We start from the raw sequence: 24,860 nt of genomic DNA, 5'->3' as shown, positions 1-24,860 counted from the left end.
TTTCCAATTTTCTTTAAAAATGACATAACAATGATTCAACAGTTGAATTATAACAGAATCTGATTTTTGTTTATTTATTACTGTCATATTAGCATTCATGACGCAAGAAAACAGTATCATGACTCTCTAGTATTAGAACTTGAATAAAGGCAATTGTATTTTGCCGATTATCAAATCTCCAAAATCGATTTAGAATACAAGTCAAAGTAACAAGCAAGTAACTTGGGAAATGGAATTTTATCCCACTGTCATACACGCGAGAGGTTTAGCGCTATAAAACCAGGTTAAATCCACCATTTTCTACATTTGAAAATGCCTGTGCTAAGTCATGAATATGAAAGTTGTTGTCCATTCGTTTGATGTCTTTTGTCATTTGATAAGGGACTTTCTGTCTTGATTTTTCCTCGGATTTCAGTATTTTTGTGATTTTATAGTTTGTTTCTATATCTCGAGACTGGGTGCTTCGACAACGTAATCATCTCGAGCTATGCATGCATCACCCGCTTCACAAATCCCCACTCAAGTCAAAATGTCTCTATCGGGTCACAGTATATGGTAAGATGCCTTTTCACAACAGTTAACGGTTCTCGTCCAAATGAATAGTATAATACTAATTACATGTAAAATCATAGAATAACTGCATTTAAACAGAGATTGCAATATTAAGTATCTTAATGATAAATAATAACACATCTGCAAAATAAACAAAGTACCAAATTCAGTCATCACACAGTTAGTAATTCATGCAGAATATATTAGTATGTTACTACTAGCGCAAGATTAGATAGATACAAGATAGCAAGCTGCAAGACACAAATAGAATCACTTCACTTATTGTTATGATCGGCAACAAAACGAACATATGCTTAAAACGACTTTTTGAATTAAGTGGCACTTACACAATGCTATGTTTCCTTTAAAATGCTATGTTTCCTTCCTTTAAAATGCTATGTTTCCTTTAGTTCGGTTTAAACATATTTATATATAGTGGATTGGGAAACAAGTTTTACACCTTATATGGATCCCTTTCCACTTTGCGGGTGGGAGTTTCCCTTTTTTATGACAAAATAAAACATAGAAGGCAATGTACTATGTAAAAATAAAACATAGAAGGCAATGAACTATGTGGAAAAACGCTTGCGACACATGAAATTAACTACGTGTTGTTCTCATTTTTTAAAAAGTATTTATACTCTCTTCATATGAGGCAAAAACATGACAAAACGTTATATCTATAATGAGTTCATTCTGTACCAATTGCACAAAGGACAAAACAACCAAGTTGTTAAAATAAATTTACTTGTGTATTGTATGCAATAAACTGTTGTCCAGATATAAAACATGCTAGATAACTAATTTTTAAGGTCTATAGACATTGCATTCATTATTTCAGGTGTTTTGTGTGAGTTAAAATAAAATAAGGAAAAAACATAAAAACAAATATTCTACATGTTCTATGTGAAGAGAAAGTACCAATACAAAATATGAAAACAAAATTGATTATCCTGTATATGTAAATAATTTACAAAATGTGTGCTCGATAAGCATACACCTATGGTCTTCACTTGTAATTGGGTACCTGAACTTCTTGTTACAAGTATACATTAATATTAAAAATTTGGAGAAAAACATCGAAGTGTAAGTTGATGCTTTTTTTTTACACTGAACTTTACATTGTTTATTTGGAAAACATTGTTGTCTTTTAAAAGCACTCCCCAATAAAACAACCATATTGTTTCAATTCTAGACCAAATTACATTAACTTTTAAAATAATATTGTTTTAATAACTACATATAAGAATAATCTATACTATTGTGTTTATATAAATTGTACACATATTGAAATACTAGTTACATCATAAATATTTAAAAAATGGAAATCAAAAATATGAGTTTACTCTCTTTTCGTCTCCTAACAATAATTGTCATACAACTATGGGGTAATAATATTTGTTTAGATTAAGCAAATGATATAGAAAGAATATAATTAAAAGCAGAACACGTGTATATTGGTGAACAGAAATTTACCATTTAATAATTGCTAAGCATAGTGTCTAAATCATCTGTAATTCCTTGGACTGTAAATAAAATATAATAATACACAGTATCCATTTCACATAGTTTATTATTCTAAATAGCTATATTTAATCATTATTTTTTATATATAACATTTAACTTGGACAAAAAATATCTAAAAAATGTGAAAGCCTAGTGAACTACATAACATATTTCTACTATTAAGTTAATATCATTATCATAGTACATATATAACTATTGAAAGATTATACAGTTCTCTAATACACAAAATCATGTGTTTAGAACAACTGTCTTCTTTAAAAATCAGTATAATATAAATTAAACGATATTTCTATGCACAATTCAAATATATTAAGTTGTATGACTCACGGTTCTATCAGTAACGTGTAATGATCATACTATGAATGTGCTTTACAAGTGATGCAGAAAATATCAATTGTGAATACTAGCTGAAATTAGCAATCTATGCTATAAATGTTTTCCAGGATAAACACAAATATTACCTTTATATTTTATGATCTCGCATTTTTGAAAAGCTGAAGCAAGTTTAATATAAATCATCTAAAGCTAAGAAAGCCAAGCACCTTACCTTCGGAATTATCATCAGAATAATCAGGTGATTCTGGAGCGAAACTAGGCGGTCGACCAACATCATCATCATGTGTGTCTGCCTTTTGTTTCCTTTGCTGTAATATTGCTTGGAGTTCTTTTGGACCCTGTGTTTTATACTGTGTATAAATTACATAAAAGTAATTAGTTCAAGCTATATAAATGTGTTTTTTTTTCAAAATCAAGCGAGATGAATAATTACTACTTAAAACTGAGTGGTCATATTTGCATTCCATGAAACTAATCTCAAAAGAGTTTTGGTTGTTTTACTTTTTTGTATTTGAGTCCGAAACACTTTATTTATTTAACTTTTAATAATGAAAGCTAAAATTTAAATATGTGAGAATTACATGACCGTAAGTACATAAACAAAATTGCCAATTCCATTTTATGTTTCTTAATAATTTATAAATTTATAGCATCTTCTAAATAATATAAAAAGCAAAACCATTACTTCTGATCAATAAATACTAAGAACTCTTCCTGTTCATTTTTTAATGAGTATTCAAATATTTATGCCAATTTTTAACAAAAAATGTTTTTCGTTGTTTTTCACAATAAAAGAATTAAATACATACTCCTGACATATTTTTCTGAAGTGTTAGATGACCATCCAATCTTTGTGCTTCATCATGATTAATCAACCTTTCCAGATCCTTCATCTTCATCCTAAGTAAATCATGGCCATTATATCCTCTTAACACATCAATGCATCTGAAAATTACAAAATATGACAGGTAAAACAACATTGAAGAACTGACAGTAATAATACAAAATCTGATTAACGAAGAGTTTATAGACAGGTAGGACAACGTGTACCTGTAGTTTATGTTCATCGTTGAGACCAAATAATTTCACGTTGTGACTATACAACTTCTGTTCTTTGAAAATATTGATACAGTTTAATAACTATGAAGTGTTATCACCCTAAAGAAAGACAAAAATATCAGCACTTCACAAATAAGACATACAAATAAAGGCAACAGTCGAAGTACACCGCTGTTCTCTAGTAATAAATCAATTTAATTGAAACAAAAACATACTTCTGAGAAAAAGATTTTGAATATAACCATTCAACGACTTCTTTTGCTGATGACTTTGTAGACAGATACACATTCGGATTTTGAGGTTTACTCTTGACGGATGGCTTTCCTGCTAATCTTTGGGACAGTTCATTGTGTAACTGGTCTTGTTGTCGTTTGTTTGCTGCAAAACAAATATAGCTGTGTACATGTGGAAACTAAACTACACATTAAATCTAAGAGTCGAAAGTTGACATTTTTTATGATTTTTTATTTCAAATATAATAAAAAGTAACCTTCTCATTTAATGTGTGTTTTCTCTGAAAGATAACAGGAGATTCTGTGCTTGATAAATATAAAAAAAAATTGGCATTACAATCAGTCAGTAGACAATTGTATAATATGTGAAAGGTATATGCCACGTTGCTAAATATTTAGTTTTCTAATTTTGTCGTTTTTCTTATCATCATTGAAAGTGGTGGCTGATTTTTGTTTGTTTTTTCTTTTTTTTTGTCATACGAAACACAGCTTTACAACACTAATACATATGCTAAACAACTGACAAAGACAAAAGCCTATTGAACACCTGCAAAAAAACGAGAATGATTATTCAATTAATTTTAAGAAAAATGATACTAAATATTTTATATACAATGTAATAATTTTTGTTTTACAAAACTAGCTGATTCAAATGCATGTTATGACGAAAACCAATGCACAAGATTATATCTCATAGTGTACCGGGTGTCGTAAAGTACATACTTATGAACACATGTCGTTGCCTAACCATTTACTTCTATCATAACAATATAACATTTCATTTGTTTAATGTGGTATCAATTATTTTTTAATAAATACGAGTATTTTCTAGATACGGAAAGATTTAAAAATGTTTTAAAAATTTCGATATATAAGTTACTTCATTTCATTACCGAATCATCAACTATTTTAATTCATAGCAACTATGTTGTGTGATTTGGTGAGATATAAAACACAAAATGAATGTTACAAAAATATTTCTTTTGAAAAGTCAACAACAACGAACGCCAAGTGCAAACATAAGCTCAAATATTATAATTGGATAATTGGACAAGGTGAACTGAAAACGTAAATGCAGTGTATCAACAGATAGACCCAGATATAAATAGTTATTTGTCATAGAAGAGTTGAACGGAAAAGTCTTCCAGTTTGCGCAATATTTCATACCCACTTTTAAAGGTTTCGGTCATCGTTAAGAAGTATAACATGCAATATGTCTACTTGCAGTCGCCTTTACATCAGAATTACGAATTTCACTAGATGCTATTAAATTAAATAAAAGGTATATAATCATGATAATGTTGGGAGCACAAATGGTCTATACATAGTGAAACTTAATAGTTTACCTTGACCTGGTGGATTATACTTTTTGCTAGCCGATGGTGGTCTATTTTCTGGCGGAGGCGGCGGGACGAATGATGGTGGTGGAGGCGGAGTTCGAGTTCTGTGGCGATTTGATTCTTCTTCAAAACTGCGATTTTGATACCCTCTGGATTCGCCAGCACGTTTTAATTCACCACTATTCCTATTTTTTAATGCAGGTTTAAAACCTGTTTCACGTTCATTCCTTCTATTATTTGATCGACGTCCTTCAACTCTGTCCTCAATGCTTCCATCATAACTACCTGAAAAATTATCCGCATCACTACTATCAGGCGTGTCATCACGGCTACCATAGGGATCACTAGAACTTGATCTTTTGTCCTGTCGTCTGCCTTTACGATTACAGTCACTTCCATCACTTCGTCCATCACTGTCATTTCTTTGATGGCGGGATGGTTTTATTTCACGTACAAACTCCTCTTCATCTGAAAGATGAATCATGATAAGGCATAATTTTTATACATATGCATATGAAGAGATATGAGGTATATATTGTGCTTTTTTTAATTGTGTGCGTGTTTTATTTATATAAGAGGAGAGGGAAGATAGTCCACGTTTGGAAACATGTGATATTAAGAGCTTAAGTTATAAGGTCTTCTTCCTAAACATATTGCAAATTAACCCATGAAGCAAACACTAATATAATAAAATCCATTAATTAATTTGTGCTTTGAATTATTAGAAACACTGTATATCTTATATGTTTAGTCAATGCATCTAAAACACAGCAACACTAATTTTTTTCTGCCAATTGTTTTCAAAACCCTTTTTGATACTATGTTGGCATTTAAATTCTTGGGATATATTTTAAAAGGAGAAAACCACGGTTAAATTTGTAAAACTAACTATACAGTTCATTACAAATGAAATAACATGTTTTCAATTATTCCTTTCGTGTTTGTTGAGAAATGATAATAGTTTAAAGCTTTAAACCTTTTAAAAATTTTTATAACCTTAGTGGATACTTCGAATCGAAACGCGCTTCTGGCGTAAATACAAAATTTAATCCTGGTATCTATAATGATTTTATTAATATAAATATTCAAGTATATTCAACAATAAACTATCTTTCTCATTGTGTTTTTAAAAGTTGTCTCTCGTTAACCAGATCATTAAAATTTAATACTTTATTCAAATATATCCAATAATAAACACCAATGGCTTTAAAATTTCCTCAAACACTTCAAATGTATCTTAAAACCAGGATACAAACCTCATAGACGTAAATATCAAAAATATCTGATGATTAATAAAACCAGCTGATTATCAAAAACGTAAGACAATTTTTCATGATTTTTCAAATTAGGTTAAAATGTAATTACTTGTTTTATAAATAATGCTCGGAGAAATCTACGACCAAGCAGTAAATCAGCTTCTTTTGCATTAGCATAAAAGGCTTCGCAAACTTTATAATGTAGAACACGAGCCTTTTGCAAAAGATCATTCTCAAGTTAGGGTCAAAATAGAAAGAAAACATCATTACTAATGTAATTTGAATACAAAAATTCAACAGCCCTGAACAACGAAATTTCTATTCTAATGCTGTATATGCAAGCCTTTTAGAAATTTGTAAATCGTTGCACACTTCAATTCGAAGTTCACCTATATCATGTTTATATTAACAAAAGCGTTTGTTGCTTGTTTCTGAATCCTTTTTGTGAATGTTAATATATATATTGTAATTTGTAGATTTCCTAATAACATATTGTTTACACCAAAGTGAGTACCACGCAGATAATGAGAATCCACAATATTGTAAGCTTTCGGAAACAATATCAATAAAAACAAATCTAAACGGAAAAGTTTTTGTCAATACACGTAGTTAACAAATGAATACACGAATGAATTGGTTTTTAAATTGACATACAAATCCGGCAGTTCTTAACATGTTTAATCGACTATATTTTACGACATCATACGGTAACTCGATATGCGCTGCGCATTCAAGAACGGCCGAGCGAGCTTCCTTAATAAAATATATTTGCTTATCAGAAACACATCAAAACTAAAATGAATAAGGGTTAAATTAAGGTCATGTTTGTTCCCTTTCAAGAGACATTTATTGTAGAAATGCGCATCTCGTGCCAAACAAATAATACCGTTATTGTTATTAATCTTCTACAACAAGACAATCATAACTTCTTAATGTTTTTACTTGACTGACAATTATGCAAGGCCCCGCAGGAGTCAGAATTAACAAAGTTGCAGTATATTAAATTAAACTACTAGTAAATGAAATGGAGAAAAAAACATAAATAACGAGTTCTTCCAATTCAGACATGCGCAAAAGTAAATAGAATGACGTAATAGCTAATGGGCTGACCGGTAATGTTCATATTACTCCAAAGAGAACAAAATCAGGAACGAGCGACCGATCAAGTTGTAAAAGGAAATACACAACTACGCATGTCCAACAAGTGTGTAAAATTTAATTCATACAGTGAATGGATGAACAAGATTAAAACTATAAGGCACACAAATAACAAACTAGATCTAAATAAGACAATTATATTACACATGAAACCTTTACGAAATTAGACCTGCTATTATAGAGACCTCAAAGAATGATATTTCGCACTTATTATTCTTTATCACGCAAGTCAAAATATCTAGACTTAATAAATGCTCGTTGAAACTCTTCTCATCCTTTTATTCTTTAAACAAAGTTCATCGGAAAATACCAATACCTTGTTGATAAATATTCTGCATCGACTTCACAAATAATATATGATGGTCTTGAAGTATACGTTCTATGTACTGACATGGTTATCGTGTGTTATAGTGTTCTTTTTATTTGTCTTTGTATATTTTTAACTTTTACTGTTTAGTTCATTTTTGTAATATACTTCCGGCGTGATTCTGTATTTATTCATTCCGCCATTGTGTTATATTCCAGGATCATTTTTTTTTATTCTAGTTTTTTTCATTTTTGTTTATGTGCTTTGTCTTTGGTGTGTCCATATGTCATTTTGTTTTTTCTTTGTTGTAATAGTAATTTGTCTTTTTATAGTTATTAAGATTACAACACAATTATTGACTACAAAACGGACGTTTTTTCTATATGTAATTGTTTATTTGAATTAGTATTACATTTATAACCTTTTTACAGGGAAGTAAGAATAAAGAAATGATGGACCCAACCCTATTTACTCAGTTTATATTAATCATGTTGTTCAGCAGCGTTTTCTGTTTAGGAATAACAAGAAGTAATTTGAGCAATTTAAAACTGACTTTTCCATGTGGGAAATTTTACACAAAAGGAAAGTTACACATTGAGTGTTCACATAAAAACCTGACAAACATCCCTGATTTACCACCAGAAGCTGTTTACATTGATTTAGAGAGTAACTTAATCAAGGAGATACCAAATGCAACATTTGAACATTTGAAATATTTGACTTTTTTGGATATATCATTCAACAGATTAACATCTATCAACAGACAATCATTTGTTGGAATTCAAAATCTGCAGCACCTTAAACTCAATAATAACGGTATTGTTTCAATACAAAACAATACATTTGATGGAATGACCAGTCTAACAGTTTTGGATCTATCAAACAACAACATTCTCTCAAAGATAAGCAAGCATTTTTTTAAATCTGAGGCATCTTAAACTTGATAGAAGTCCATTTATGACCAGCAAAGCCCGAGAAATAGCCAATAATACTTTTGAATATTTGATTAATCTTTCCGTACTGGATTTATCATTCAACTATTTGGAATCAATAAATGAACAGACATTTACAGGACTAGAAAACCTTCAGTATCTCAACCTTAACAAAAACAAACTGAGTTATAATACTCGGCAAGTTCCTCCTGGATGTTTTAAACCTCTTAAATCACTCATACGGTTGTCTATTCAAAACAACAATATGTATTCCTATCCCCGTATTTGCATTTTTCCAGATTTGACAATTGCTCATTTAGTTAATCTCGAAAAAATAGAACTTGATGTTGATGTTGGAAGGCGTGTTTTCAAAAATGTACAATGCCTGGGACCAGGTTATGCTTCACTTCAAAACTTACACTCATTAAAGTTTGATACGTGTGGCCGTCTATCTCTTTTCAACGATTCCTTCGAACACACACCTCATTTAACTCATATATATATACAAAAATGTGCCGTAACTTACGTTAAATCTGGTGCATTTTCTCGACTGTCAAAGTTAAAAGTATTAAAACTAGACCTTTGTGGTTCTTCTGAATACAAACTTAACCAGTTTATGATGGTTGATATGGTTTCGAGTTTGGCAATGACACAAATCGAGGTTTTAGACATGAAAGATGTTTGGGAAACAGCTCGAACTGAGAATACTTTTCCGTGGGAAGAAATTAATGCAATGTTGTTAAACACGTCTATACATGAACTACGTTTTACAAACAATTTCAATGTAGTATTTCCAACTAGAAAATCAGTTCCATCACCGCAAAGTCTTCAAATACTCAATCTTAGTATGAATGCCTTAAATGAAATATTGTTGAATCTAACACATGTTAAATTCCTCCACCTACTAGGTAATGCACTTGGTAAATACCTAGGAAATAATAGCTACATGATAAAAGGTGAAACTAAACTTGAATATGTATGTCTAGCTAACAATTCAATTTCAAATCTTAATTCTAAAAGACCAACCGTATCTACAAATTATTGACCTAAGTTATAACAGCCTGAAAGAGGTCAATTTTGACCTGTCACATTTGATAAAGTTGCATATTTTGAACCTAACATTCAATTCAATAAATCATTTAGACCACAAGTCCTTTACAAACTTAGACAGAATTCTAAAGAAAAGCGACAACATTTTACAAATTGATCTAAGTTTCAACCCGGTTCATTGTAACTCCTATACACTTTCATTTTTACAATGGATGCAACGTAGGCGAGAACATTTCATAAACTTTTCTCACTTAAGATGTCAATACCTGAATGGGAGCAATTCACCCTCGAATTCATTTGAAGATGTAGTACTATACATTGAGAGTGAATGTATGGATTATTTATATTTAATCGTAATCGCGGCTATTGCTGTTTTGATATTTATAGCAATTTTATTAACAGGAGTCGCCGCGATATAGCCTTTTTGTGCTAATGCGGCGTAAAGCAACCAACAATCAATCAATCAATTAACAGGAGTCATTTATCGACACCGATGGAAACTTCGATACATTTTCTACACAGCAAAACTAAAATATATGAAAAAGAAATCACATGAGGAATTGACTGAGTATGTTTATGATGCCTTTATATCATATTCTGATAAAGATCGAGAATTTGTCATAAAAGACTGCATTGAAAATCTGGAACAAGGCGTGTTAAAGCTGTGCATACATCAGCGAGATTTCATGCCCGGAGAAGATATCACAGATAATATTATAAATGCTATACAGAACAGCCGAAAGACTATCTGCATACTAACTAGATCATTTCTAGACTCTTATTATTGTATGTTTGAATTCAACATGGCCAGAATGGAAAGTGTTCATTCAAGAAATGGAAAAAAATACTTTGTTTTTGGTATTTTATGAGAAGCTTTTACCAGAAGAGTTGCCGTTAGTTTTATATGAACTTATTCAGAATCAGTCGTATATTGAATATCCGAATGACGAACAGGGAAATGTCATTTTCTGGCAGAAAATCAAAGATACTTTACATACTTAAGGTTTTGTACAGTTTTCTAAAATAAACTGGCGGAAATACAATGACAACGTTTTGAAGGAGAAAATGTGTAATAAGGGTCAACAGGAATTCTACAGCATACAATGGATTGCACTTAAAAGGTCAATTGGGATCTTTATGACACATTTACAACAAAAATCGATGAAAATTGACACATAAAATGCAGTATTTTAAATTTTATTGATTATTTGGTGTTAAAAGGGCAATTTTCAGCACTATTGTGCTATTTCGTGGAGGTCAATTTTTAATGTTTGAGAAGCATGAATGCCAGGGTATCGAAAACCTGTCTTGACTGTCTTTGGTGGTAACCATGCATTTTTTTTAATATGACTGAAATGAATTACAAAACTAGCAAAACCGATTGCATAATTGCGATAAAAGGTTTAAATTGAAATCGCCTTTTTTGTATTTTGAGTTGATCATCATCTATATTGTAATGTAGCAGTCGGTATACAAAGGCAATGACCAAACTGGCAAGCAAATAACCACACAAATCACAAAACATACTGTTAATTTAATAGATTTGAAATACATCTGTATTTTGGTAAGTAGATCAGCGCAGATACATTAATAAATGTAATTATTGCTAGTATAGACACGAAAGAGGAGGATTTGAATCGAAAATTCAGGAGAAATGACAGAAAATTTTACATTGTAATTTAATTTCAACCCATTATTTGCCGAGAACAGATTCTTCACTAGTGAGATGTAATATTTTTCTCACACCAATCAAGAAATGTTTAAATTGCACAAACTATAGAGAGAAATAACACACATACTGTTATTTCAAGACGGTGGTCATTTCATTTGCATTTTAGTAATTTATATTGGCGCTGTTACAGTAAATTATGTATTTAAAATGTTGTTAGTACCGGTAATTTACATGAATGAGGATTTGCATTCCTACCTTGTCTTTAAATAAATTGTAAATCGTTATCAAATGTACCAGGCTTATAACTTAATATGCCAGGCATGCGTTTCGTTTACACAAGACTCGTCAAGGACGCGTAGATCAAAATATATAGAAAGCCAAACAAGCAAAAAATTGAAGAGCCATTGATGACCCAAAATTCAAAAAAGTTGTGCCAAATACGGCTATGTTTATCTATGCCTGGAATAAAAAAAATCAGAATTTCGAATAATTCATACTTTTGCCAATAGTAAATTTATCAAAATTACCATATGATAGATATTCATGTCAACACCGAGGTGCTAACTACTGAACTGCTGAGTTAATTATATATTTTGAACAGTAATGCATGATTTATTTGACCTTGATAGTTATCTTTATATTGGAATTTATAGCAATATTATTAACAGCAAATATATGTTTTGCATAATTACCATTAAAACTACTGAAAATCAAATTCATGAAAGATATACTGATTACATACAATGCATATCCAACAGTGAGCTTAATTTGTAAGAAAGATCGGGAAAGGAGACAGTAAAATTTACGAGGGTAATGTTTGTCTTCATTCTCTATCTGTATATTGCTATCTCTCACTTTGCCTATAAGCTGAAGTTTATCATTTAATCCATTATAAGGAGTAATAATATATCTTTGGTTTTAATGAAATTTCGGATAAAGGTGCATACAGGATGCCACTTTGACCACCGAAAAATAAGTATAACATGTTTTTTCTTCATTTATATGTTTTTAAGCATAAAATCGTCCAAAAAAATGAAATTTAAACTGTTTGAAGGAATTATAAACCCCCTTTTAAAAACCTGGAGAGACATTTTCTGCTGATTAAAAACTATTTTTCCTGAAAACGGAAAAATCAGAGGACATCATTTCTAAAATTTGAAAAATCGCCGTACTCCATGGATGATATCATAGGGGGAATAGAGGAAATACCTAGAAATTTTGAAAACCAAATACAAAGAATACCTTTATACCACAAGATATCATCTATCAAACTACAAATTAGGTTTATATAATTACAACTAGTAAAACCTATCTATTCAGGTCAACTCTTTTAAGGGAAATCCTTTTTTGTCAGGTTACCCTCTTCTTATTACACTGTAAAGGTATACAAAGGTCACCTCTATTCAATGTCACCTTTCGTATGTACTAATGGTGACCTTTATTTGCACGATGGAATATAATAGGTATGTATGAGATCACTGAAGATATTTTTTTTAAATCAGCATCACACAAACCCCAAACAATCAGTTTCAGTTTATTACCATTAAATAAAACAAAAGTGAGCATGCTCATATTTCAAACCGGCTTCACTGATTATATTTAATCCTAAAATCATTCTTTTTAAACAAAAAATATGTGGTTGCCTACATTAAATATCGGCATATATCTCCGGAATTTTGTTAAACTGTTTTTTCTTCTCATTTTTGGTTTATAAGCTCTTTACTTTGGATTTTCAATATTTTGGCATGACCATAACCAGAGAGACATTTTTTTTGTCGAAATGCGCATCTGGTACAGAAAAATTGATACCTTTAATGTTAATACAATTCTGCAAACATTTGTCACATGTGAGCCGAAAACAAAAATTCAGAGGAAAAAAAATGCTAGTCCTTACAAAAAATAAACAGAACAGTTCATAATCCATTGTGACCTTTTCAAATCCATAAATCTTAAACTGCAAACGTGAAAATCGTCACTTCCAAACATAACATCCATTTTGTAATCAGTAACAGCATATTAAATTCTGAAAAGCATCGGATTGATGGTCAGAAGTTATGGCATTGAAATTCAGAGAAAAAAGACGTTTTCCTATGTATTAAGGACCACAACTTCTGAACAGGAAAATAGAAAATAATCAATATCAAATTTTCAGACTTTAATCATATATTGCAATATTGAAGCGAGTAATTCAAATATCTCAACTTTGACACTTAGGTGACTTTGGTATGGAGTTAAATCCTCAAGTTGTTTTCTATAACTATTTAAAATTCCGTCAACACCCCTTGTAGCTAACGAGGAGCTAAGCTAACGAGGAGCTATATATATTTTGCAATAATGAAGTAAGTAAATTCAATTGTCTCGCCAGTGAGGTCTGGGAATGGGATTATAATCCTTTAGCCATAAGGCCATCCTCTGGTAATGTCTTACACTTGTCTCGCCAGTGAGGTCTGGGAATGGGATTTTAATCCTTTAGCCATAAGGACATCCTCAGGTAACGTCTTACACTTGTCTCGCCAGTGAGGTCTGGAAATGAGGTTATAATCCCTTAGCTATAATAACATCACCAGGTAACGTCTTACAATTATCTCGCCAGTGAGGTCTGGGAATGGGGTAATAATCCTTTAGTCATAAGGACATCCTCAGGTAATGTCTTACAATTGTCTCGCAAGTGAGGTCTGGGAATGGGATTATAATCCTTTAGCCATAAGGACATCCTCATGTAATGTCTTACACTTGTCTCGCAAGTGAAGTCTGGGAATGGGATTATAATACTTTAGCCATAAGGACATCCTCAGGTAATGTCTTACAATTGTCTCGTCAGTGAGGTCTGGGAATGGGATTATAATCCTTTAGCCATAAGGACATCCTCAGGTAATGTCTTACACTTGTCTCGCCAGTTGGGTCTGGGAATTGGATTATAATCCTTTAGCCATAAGGACATCCTCAGGTAATGTCTTACACTTGCCTCGCCAGTGAGGTCTGGGAATGGGATTATAATCCTTTAGCCATAAGGACATCCTCCGGTAATGTCTTACAATTGTCTCGCAAGTGAGGTCTGGGAATGGGATTATAATCCTTTAGCCATAAGGACATCCTCGGGTTATGTCTTACAATTGTCTCGCCAGTGAGGTCTGGGAATGGGATTATAATCCTTAAACCATAAGGACATCCTCAGGTAATGTCTAACACTTGTCTCGCCAGTGAGGTCTGGGAATGGGATTATAATCCTTTAGCCATAAGGACATACTCAGGTGATGTCTTACACTTGTCTCGCCAGGGAGGTCTGGGAATGGGATTATAATCCTTTAGACATAAGGACATCCTCAGGTAGTGTCTTACAATTGTCTCGCAAGTGAGGTCTGGGAATGGGTTATAATCCTTTAGCCATAAGGACATTCTCAGGTAATGTCTTACACTTGTCTCGCAAGTGAGGTCTGGGAAGGGGATTATAATCCTTTAGACATAAGGACATCCTCAGGTAGTGTCTTACAATTGTCTCGCAAGTGAGGTCTGGGAATGGGTTATAATCCTTTAGCCATAAGGACATTCTCAGGTAATGTCTTACACTTGTCTCGCCAGTGAGGTCTGGAAATGAGGTTATAATCCCTTAGCTATAATAACATCACCAGGTAACGTCTTACAATTATCTCGCCAGTGAGGTCTGGGAATGGGGTAATAATCCTTTAGTCATAAGGACATCCTCAGGTAATGTCTTACAATTGTCTCGCAAGTGAGGTCTGGGAATGGGATTATAATCCTTTAGCCATAAGGACATCCTCATGTAATGTCTTACACTTGTCTCGCAAGTGAAGTCTGGGAATGGGATTATAATACTTTAGCCATAAGGACATCCTCAGGTAATGTCTTACAATTGTCTCGTCAGTGAGGTCTGGGAATGGGATTATAATCCTTTAGCCATAAGGACATCCTCAGGTAATGTCTTACACTTGTCTCGCCAGTTGGGTCTGGGAATTGGATTATAATCCTTTAGCCATAAGGACATCCTCAGGTAATGTCTTACACTTGCCTCGCCAGTGAGGTCTGGGAATGGGATTATAATCCTTTAGCCATAAGGACATCCTCCGGTAATGTCTTACAATTGTCTCGCAAGTGAGGTCTGGGAATGGGATTATAATCCTTTAGCCATAAGGACATCCTCGGGTTATGTCTTACAATTGTCTCGCCAGTGAGGTCTGGGAATGGGATTATAATCCTTAAACCATAAGGACATCCTCAGGTAATGTCTAACACTTGTCTCGCCAGTGAGGTCTGGGAATGGGATTATAATCCTTTAGCCATAAGGACATACTCAGGTGATGTCTTACACTTGTCTCGCCAGGGAGGTCTGGGAATGGGATTATAATCCTTTAGACATAAGGACATCCTCAGGTAGTGTCTTACAATTGTCTCGCAAGTGAGGTCTGGGAATGGGTTATAATCCTTTAGCCATAAGGACATTCTCAGGTAATGTCTTACACTTGTCTCGCAAGTGAGGTCTGGGAAGGGGATTATAATCCTTTAGCCATAAGGACATCCTCAGGTAATGTCTTACAATTGTCTCGCCAGTGAGGTCTGGGAATGGGATAATAATCCTTTAGCCATCAGGACATCCTCAGGTAATGTCTTACAATTGTCTCGCCAGTGAGGTCTGGGAATGGGATTATAATCCTATAGCCATAAGGACATCCTCAGGTAATGTCTTCAATTATCTCGCCAGTGAGATCTGGGGATGGGATTATAATCCATAAGCCACAAGGACATCCTCAGGTAATGTCTTACAATTGTCTCGCCAGTGAGGTCTAAGAATGGGATTATAATCCTTTAGCCATAAGGACATCCTCAGGTAATGTCTTACAATTGTCTCGCCAGTGAGGTCTGGGAATGGGATTATAATCCTTTAGCCATAAGGACATCCTCAGGTAATGTCTTACACTTGTCTCGCCAGTGAGGTCTAAGAATGGGGTTAATTTTCTTTAGCCATTAGGACATCCTCAGGTAATGTCTTACAATTGTCTCGCCAGTGAGGTCTGGGAATGTGGTTATAATCCTTCAGCCATAAGGACATCCTCAGGTAATGTCTTACAATTGTCTCGCCAGTGAGGTCTGGGAATGGGATTATAATCCTTTAGTCATAAGGACATCATCAGGTAATGTCTTACAATTATCTCGCCAGTGAGGTCTGAGAATGTGGTTATAATCCTTTAGCCATAAGGACATCCTCATGTAATGTCTTACAATTATTTCGCCAGTGAGGTCTGGGAATGTGGTTATAATCCTTTAGCCATAATGACATCCTCAGGTAATGTCTTACAATTATTTCGCCAGTGAGGTCTGGGAATGTGGTTATAATCCTTTAGCCATAAGGACATCCTCAGGTAATGTCTTACAATTATCTCGACAGTGAGGTCTTGGAATGTGGTTATAATCCTTTAGCCATTTTGACATCCTCAGGTAATGTCTTACCATTATCTCGCCAGTGAGGTCTGGGAATGTTGTTATAATCCTTTAGCCATTTGGACATCCTTAGGTTATGTCTTACAAATATCTCGCCAGTGAGGTCTGGGAATGGGATTATAATCCTTTAGCCATTAGGACATCCTCAGGTAATGTCTTACAATTGTGAAAGTTTCATCAATTTCAGCATCCTTCCTTATTATTAATTGCAAATAAAGCAAAACAAGACATAAATTGATGGACATATTGACAGATTCCTATATCCTCTTATAACTGTTTCCAGAGGAATGTGTACCTTGCATTTGAAGATAACTTCTTGAAACTCAAAACTCAATCCCAGTCTTTCATTTGTAGTATGCAGCCTGTTAGTGCAATTATACAGAGATCCGTAAACTTAAACACGAGTTATTGTCAGGAAACTAGAAAATCCTTGTTTTTTATCCATACTAGTCCCTATTTCTTGCATCTTTGGGGCAATTACCCCCAAACTCAATCTCAGACTGCCCTTTGTGATATGGAACCTTGTAGTATAATGTCAAAGAGTTCAAAACACTTACACACATGTTATTGTCTGGAAACAACAAAAATGCTTGTTATTGACCTCTAAATTTAAAACGGTTGAACAATTATCCCCAATATCAATCCAAACTTTCCCTCCTTCCTTTTTGTGCACGTGGTATTGAACCTTCTTGTAAAATTTCATAGAGATCCATTCACTAAAACTAAAGTTGTTGTCCTGAAACCAAATCATGAAATGTGTCTTCTGACAACGACAACCACTACTTCATACAATTGTACAAACCCTAAAAAGATTGTGTGGTCCTGTAAAAAGGATTTTGATTAGCAATTGATATGAAAACACATTCCACAATAAAACATGCTCAATTGATACTCCATACCAATTTTCAGGAAGCTCTGATTTATAATTTCTGAGAAAATGGGACAATATGTCAATTGCACTTCTGTGCATTAGTAAACAAGCGATCAGTTAAAATAAATAGAATGAGTGATAAATATGAAAATGCATCAAACTGTGTAGGATGCTCATATGTCACTTTCTACCAAATTTCAGGAAGCTGTAATATGAACTATGGGACAAAAATATGATAGGGGAAAGAAATAAACCAGTACAATTCCTGAATTCTAAACAAGGGTGTTATAACATTTTAGATGCGGCATACTTCCTTTGAGGATCGAAACTGGACGGTTCGTCAGAGAAGCAGAAGCTGACCACATTTGCAAAATGTGTGACTCACATTATGTGAAAAATGTGAAAATAAAAGCCACTTCTTGATGGACTTTTTTTTTTTACCAAGATCTAGGAAATCAACTTATATTGTATATCTGTCACTCTTTTGAAGATTTTTCTAAAGATAAACAATTTAAACTGCTTATCTGCAATTATTTTTAAAGATTTTTGAGCAATGCATTTAATAAGACAAATCTTTTTTTGTATAGGAACAATCAAACATGAATTCTAATTTTGTTTGCTGTTAAATGAGTATTATTTTTTATGTATAAATGTTTAAAGTGGCTTATAGGTCCGTAGGGCTGGATGTTGATACATGCAATTACAACTGCTTATTGAAATATTGTATACTGTCATAAAACACATGTCACTATAAAAAACAATTTGGTATTGGTATTGGTATTATAACATATCTAACTGTAGCATATCTTACTATACCACAACAAACAAGAGTAAAGGCACATCAACAAACTGTTATGTCAGAGAAACTTATCTCAGGAATGCTTAGAAAAGGATGGTTTAAAAAATTTCTTCTGATGGCTAATGAAAAAGAACTATAAAACATGTTTATTCCATACATATAATATTTTAATTCATGGTAAAATAATGTATTACAAATATATGAATAAGTGTGAAATAAATATACAATAACATTTCACAACCATTTACAGCAATAATTCACAGGAAAGTGAAGAGGAATGCTGGGTAATATATCCCATAAGTCTTTGTAACTGGCAGGAAGTGGCATAACCAGAATAGGGACAGTAAGCATGCAAAATTTACCAAACTTATAGAGCAGAGAAATTAAATTATTATGCTGAATCTTTTCTAAATGCTGGCATAAGTCTGTTAATTGGTTCTTTAATTAATATACACCTTTGACTATTGTTTTCCTAGTTTTGCCTGTAACATGTAAGTGAAAATTTGAAGCTAACGTAAAAATCTGCTATGAATAAAAGTCAAGACTAAATTATTTTATTTAGTTAACCATTTACCATATATATGTATATATGTGTGTGCTAATAAGTTCACTAAAACAGTGCATTACCAATTGCCAATGTTAATAAAGATTTAAGTGCATGAAATAATTCAGAGAGGTTAATAAACAGTAGAGAATAGAGTATATGTATTATTTCAATGCTATAGAAGGTCAATTCCGTAATGTTCAACTTGTCTAATATAAATTGTAGATCATTACAGAAATGACATGAAATATTGCAAGCAATTGTGACTTTATCTAAATGAATATATTGTGTGACATGCAAATATGAGGCTGTTACATAGAAAAACTTTTCAATATACATTCAATGATATATATTGTCAGTTATTTATATTTATTTTATTATATTTAAGCAAATACTTTGATATTTTTTCACCGTTTTATGAAAAATTTAAATAATGGACTGAAAAATTAAAACATTTAATGAAATGCAACAGCCTCAGTGTTTTAGAGGTAGTTTCCTTGCAATCTTTGAATGTGACAACAATCTTTTTTTTTTTTTTCAATATAGCATTAAAATTGTGATGTTTCTGACCTCATTTTTTGTCATGATTCTAAAAAAAATGTATTTCAATATTATCTTTAATTTTCTTTGATGAAAAATGATGTTGTCACATTCATAGTTAAACCATGTCTAACAGTGTAAGAACTTATTCCAACAGAACAATTCCTTATGAACTATCAGGCATGATATTACATATAAATTTGCTGTAATTGGTTGTTAAATATGTTTAATATTAGTAGAGGACAAAAAGTGCTATAATTAGAAACTGTATGTCGAAGGACAAAATTTTTGTATTAATTTTTTCTTGTTTTTCAATGTGGTCTAACTTGTTTGAGCATATCAACAACAAGTTTTGTCCTTTCAATATTTTTCCAAAGTATATTTACTTCACAAATTCATGCTTGTAAGACAATATATAACCAATATTAACCAAAATATATACATTTCCAATACTTTGTTATTCTGTTCGTTAGTACTGGAATTTAAAGGTACTGTTAGTATGTCAACTACAAATCCCAGTGTATAACTGGCCAAATACCCAGTGATGTGTATATAAATATATATGTTCACTTATTACTTCCTTTTTGAAAGGAAAACTAAAATATGAAATTTGGAGAATGCAGAGGGAAAAAACTATATTGGTGCAAGAACTTTTACAGTGTACAACAGTTAGTATATCTGGAAAACTTTTAGAAAGAAATCTCTAATAAGCTCCAACTGAGGGATCAATATTTTTCTCCTCAGCATTTTTGTATGTATTAGAACCATTGACTTACTGAATTAAACTTATCAATCTTAATGACCTATAGGGCATTACACATCAACTGTCAAATTCAATTACTTCTATATAAGGACTTTTATCCTAAATGACTTATGGGGCATCTCAAACATATCCTCTTCACCAACCTTCACAAATTAAGAAACTCTTATTTTGCTCAATCTGGTTGTGCAAATTTAACAATAATATTATATTTTGTTATATAATATGAATATGCATATATTAATATTTATAGAGACAAATACATATATACAACCATTTCATATATATCTATATGACATTACATCTTTGGAAAGATTCAGTTAACTTAATTGACTGGAATTTGGTTTATTCTTTGGGTGTTAATGACCTGCAATTATATCTTCTTCAAAAGCCTGTCTTGATATCTATTTAAATCTTTATTTCTTATTATTGATTTAAAAGTATTTAACTCAAAGTCAAATATATATAAGAATCTCGTATTCAACAAACCTTGAAATATCAAAATCAATATTTCTTCCTATGAAAAATGTACAAATGATTTCTGAATAACAGACAACTATATAAAAATTATCTAAATCTCAAACAGAACTACTAACAAAAATATCACAGTGTGTGAGAATCCCTGTAACCCTCGTTGGAGTAATTATTACAACAATTACAATACTGTGAAGTCATTTATTTCCCTGGGAACCAATTTTCGTGGATTGTTGATATTTAAATCATGGTTTTACCAATATCTGCATACAAAGCATATAGGAAATGTGTAATTCTTTTAACATTTGTATTATATGGATCACCTGTACCCATGAAATCCACAGAAATTGGTGTTCAACAAATAATAATGAATCCACAGTATCTAATTTAAACATTTTGTGTTATAAATTGAAAATTATAGACACAGTAACTTTTACTAATTTAATATCTTATAAAAATCACAATAATTTGTTTAAGGCTATTATTACTATATCATTATAATTAGCACTATCATTTCCCTCATTTAGGATGTTATATAATATAATTCTATGTTTATTTACAATATCCTTTTTTCATGTTATCATGAACATTTTATTTTTCTTATTTTCATGCAATTTGCTCTATTTTTTAATAGCATTTTGTTGATTTTTCCAAGAGGTAGTTTAAATTAAATTTGTGTCTATTATGATGTTTTACCCTACTCAGTTTAGGTAGAAGAATATATTTTGGTTTGTACTCTTGAAAAAACTCCTAAACAAGTACTGGCATAAACAAAACTTAACATACTCCACCAAGTACTGGCATAAACAAAACTTTACATACTCCATAGATGGATAAATTTCTACATTTAGGCAGAAGTAATATTGAAGTAAGAATTATTGTCAGAAGTTAAGCAAGTGTAATATTATTTATTCAATTTTACAACTCAATCACTAAATAATTATTTTTTTGCATTTTTAATAATTAAAGTTTTCACCATTTCTCAATTTCCAAATAATTCTATTTAAATGATATTTCATTAAAAATAATCAGCCCTTTCATTAAATTATATTGTACACCAAATTCCCCTCCATCAGGGAGAACAATCTACATCTTATTCTATTGAAAGTGAAGGTTTAGTATATGTACACTTGGTTAGTGAATCATGATTAATGAATCATGATTACATCTGAACACACACTTTTAACAATGATATGTGTATATTATTAGTCATAATCAATACGTCACAGCAGTATCTGTTTATAAATATCTATATAAATGATATGTAATATTTATAGATTGTATATGGACTTCTTTATGATCATAAACGTGATTTGATTTAAATTTTAATCATAAACATGATTTAGTATTTGTTTAATCATTGAAATTTATCAGATTGATAGTATTTCTCTAATGGTGGTTAGTGTTTGCGTACTTAAATACTACGGTTATAAAAAAAATGTTAGGAACCGTTTATAAGAATATTATTATGCCTTTTATAGAAAAGTAAAGCTTACATCTCATATACAAAATGAATAAAGAATTTTGATTTTGATATAAATATAACAAAAAATATAAAAACATATAAACCTACTGAAAAAATAGATATTTAATTCTACTATTTATGCAAGTTAAAGATTTTACTCCATATTGAAAAAATAAGGATAAAGATGCAACAAAAACTTTCAAGATACCTATACCAACTGAAAATATTTCAATAACTATCTGGATACCTTTAAGGTATAGTTGGTATTATAGTTGGTATTATAGATTTCAATGATTATGAATTAATAGTTTTATCACTTTATTTCTTAAGAGCTATTATAGATATTTAAAATAAGTTATATTTCCTAAATAGTAGAAAAACTCTTTCACAACCTTTAAATTCAACATTAAGTTCAGTTTTTCTTCAGAAATTGATACTGAAATCGTCAAGAAGGAATATATACCCTTGAAGATAAATATATATGCAACTAATATCCAGGTAACCTGAAATGTATGTCCATTAATTGCATTTATAAAACATGGAATGTTTTCAAAAGTAATCACCTTTGCGTGGCGGTGGAGGTGCAACAGGGATGTGATTTGATTGGTTAATGTTTCCACTATATCCACCAATGGATCCTCTTCCACCACCATTCTGAAATTGCAAAATAAAATAATTCAAATTTTCATTTTGAAGTATAAAATAAATTACAAAGTTGCTGAACAAATAGTTTTATTGATAGAAAAAAAGGTCATCAAATGTACTCATCTAAAATCTATCTGACCTGATCATATTTGCTCCTTAAGAAGTTTCGTTTTTCTCAAGTATAGTCACATTCAAGTTTTTCAAGGTAAAGAATACAACTACCTCCCACTTTCAAATACAAAAAATCTTTACTGTTCAATGTGCTCTGTTTTTCATTTCAATAGTTAATTTTAAGTCTTAATTAATGTTATTCATAATTAGATAACCATAAAAATTTCATTAAATATTTTGTTTGTGCCACAATATAGAAAAGTATAGTTATTTAATCAAAATTCCAATATACAGCTGTATAACTATGACAATATTAAAGCAACGCATGACCTCCAAAACACTGATAAATATTGTCCTGCAATCTCCATGCTGAATTACATATTCTTAAATCTTTCATATTACTGAACCTTTATAATGCCATTCACCTGAATATAGCAAGACTCTCTTTGATGGTCACTATATATAATATATCTTAAAAATTATTTTTTTATAATTTTTATTACTTTTAGCCTCTTTCCAACCCTCCAAACATGTACATCTAAACAAATATATCATCATATAAAAATAAGAAGATGTGGTATGATTGCCAATGAGACAACTATCCAACAAAGTTCAAACGAATTAGATGTAAGCAATTATAGATAACTGCCTTCAACAATGAGAAAAATCCATACAGTATGGTCCCTATTCAGGTTTTTTGTTCAACATTTAATAACTGGATATTAAAAGAAAGAAAAGTGAATGACAAAACCAAAGTCAAGTTCCCCTGTCACACAGACAATATATAATTCCAAGTCTAATTATTCAACTATTAAACAGACTTAAGTTCAAGAAAATTGCTGAACTTTAAGATTGAGGCCAGGTCCATCAGGTGAATACTGTTAAACAGACAATGTAGAACTTATGTGTTCCAACCTTCACAAAGTAGTTATATAAATGCCAATAGTGAGTGATACAGGAACTATCAAGAAATTTAGACTACCATGGATTGATAAGAATGCTGGTAAAGGAAGAAATTTATGCCTTACAACATGACTGATCAGATTTTGTCATGGTTCTATTACATCTAAAATGGAGCATCCGATAAACATTCTTACTTAGACTTGATTAAGTATAGCCAAGATAATGTGGCAACTGCCACACAAGCAGATATAAACTAATCTAATCTCAACATCTATGATTCATGTAAACTTGAAAATGAGGATAGAGCTCAGTGCAATGTTTCAAATTTACAATTCCCTAATCAGAAAAATTGCATATCAAATGCTGTAACTGTAGTATTCTGTCATCCAGAAAACATGACCTCATCAAGAAAAGCACATAAAATTACAGTCTCTGAGTAACAAGAACATGGAAAACCATCATTAGGACAGAAACTCTTGGTTATAAGAGACATTTATATACCAAAAAAAAGATTTTTTGTCTCCTACTTTCAGAAGTGATCAGCTCTTGACTTAAGATAACAAGAAAGTCTAGCATTAAGTTTATACGAAGATATGACAGTGTACCAAAAAACTTGTTTAATTTCAGGTAAATGACATCATAAAGACACGTAAAGGCAAAGCATTAAATTCTGATTGATCTAATTCACAACTAAAATTTGGTACATGTAACCAAAATATAGTTTGACCTTGCATGACCCCTTATAACCTTGCCATGCAACATACATCTTAAAACATTACATCTTATCAACTATTTCTTTACTAGCACATTTTATTTTATGATTGAGACATTTTATTACAATTCCTTATTTTCTTATATAGGAAATTTATAAA

General features: G+C 31.6%; 2 protein-coding genes across 11 annotated transcripts in view; one reads left to right on the top strand and one right to left on the bottom strand.

Moving 5' to 3' along the window:
- Positions 1–24,860, bottom strand: part of LOC134685545 (epidermal growth factor receptor kinase substrate 8-like) — a 69,895-nt gene that overhangs the window by 3,002 nt on the left and 42,033 nt on the right. For 9 of the 10 annotated variants that reach the window (XM_063545324.1, XM_063545329.1, XM_063545327.1 and 6 more), the window contains 5 exons: positions 22,893–22,983; positions 5,054–5,515; positions 3,690–3,852; positions 3,225–3,360; positions 2,627–2,765 (listed from right to left, as the gene is read on the bottom strand). In XM_063545324.1, coding sequence (XP_063401394.1) covers positions 2,627–2,765; positions 3,225–3,360; positions 3,690–3,852; positions 5,054–5,515; positions 22,893–22,983 — 991 coding nt within the window. Of the gene's footprint in view, positions 1–2,028; positions 2,079–2,626; positions 2,766–3,224; positions 3,361–3,689; positions 3,853–5,053; positions 5,516–22,892; positions 22,984–24,860 lie in introns of all 10 variants that reach the window. The other variant, XM_063545326.1, reaches the window with a different exon arrangement.
- Positions 6,280–10,150, top strand: LOC134685547 (leucine-rich repeat and immunoglobulin-like domain-containing nogo receptor-interacting protein 1-B). Its single transcript, XM_063545334.1, has 2 exons — positions 6,280–6,364; positions 8,200–10,150. The coding sequence occupies exon 2, from the start codon at positions 8,726–8,728 to the stop codon at positions 9,743–9,745; it is 1,020 nt and encodes a 339-aa protein (XP_063401404.1). The 5' UTR covers positions 6,280–6,364; positions 8,200–8,725; the 3' UTR covers positions 9,746–10,150.

This window comes from Mytilus trossulus, chromosome 9 (genome assembly GCF_036588685.1).
Source record: "Mytilus trossulus isolate FHL-02 chromosome 9, PNRI_Mtr1.1.1.hap1, whole genome shotgun sequence".
Taxonomy (NCBI): domain Eukaryota; kingdom Metazoa; phylum Mollusca; class Bivalvia; order Mytilida; family Mytilidae; genus Mytilus; species Mytilus trossulus.
This window is presented reverse-complemented; position numbering and strand designations above follow the sequence as displayed.

Bases quoted from the DNA above. Each gene is read 5' to 3' on its own strand.
- LOC134685547 (XM_063545334.1), top strand. From the start codon at position 8,726: ATGACCAGCAAAGCCCGAGAAATAGCCAATAATACTTTTGAATATTTG.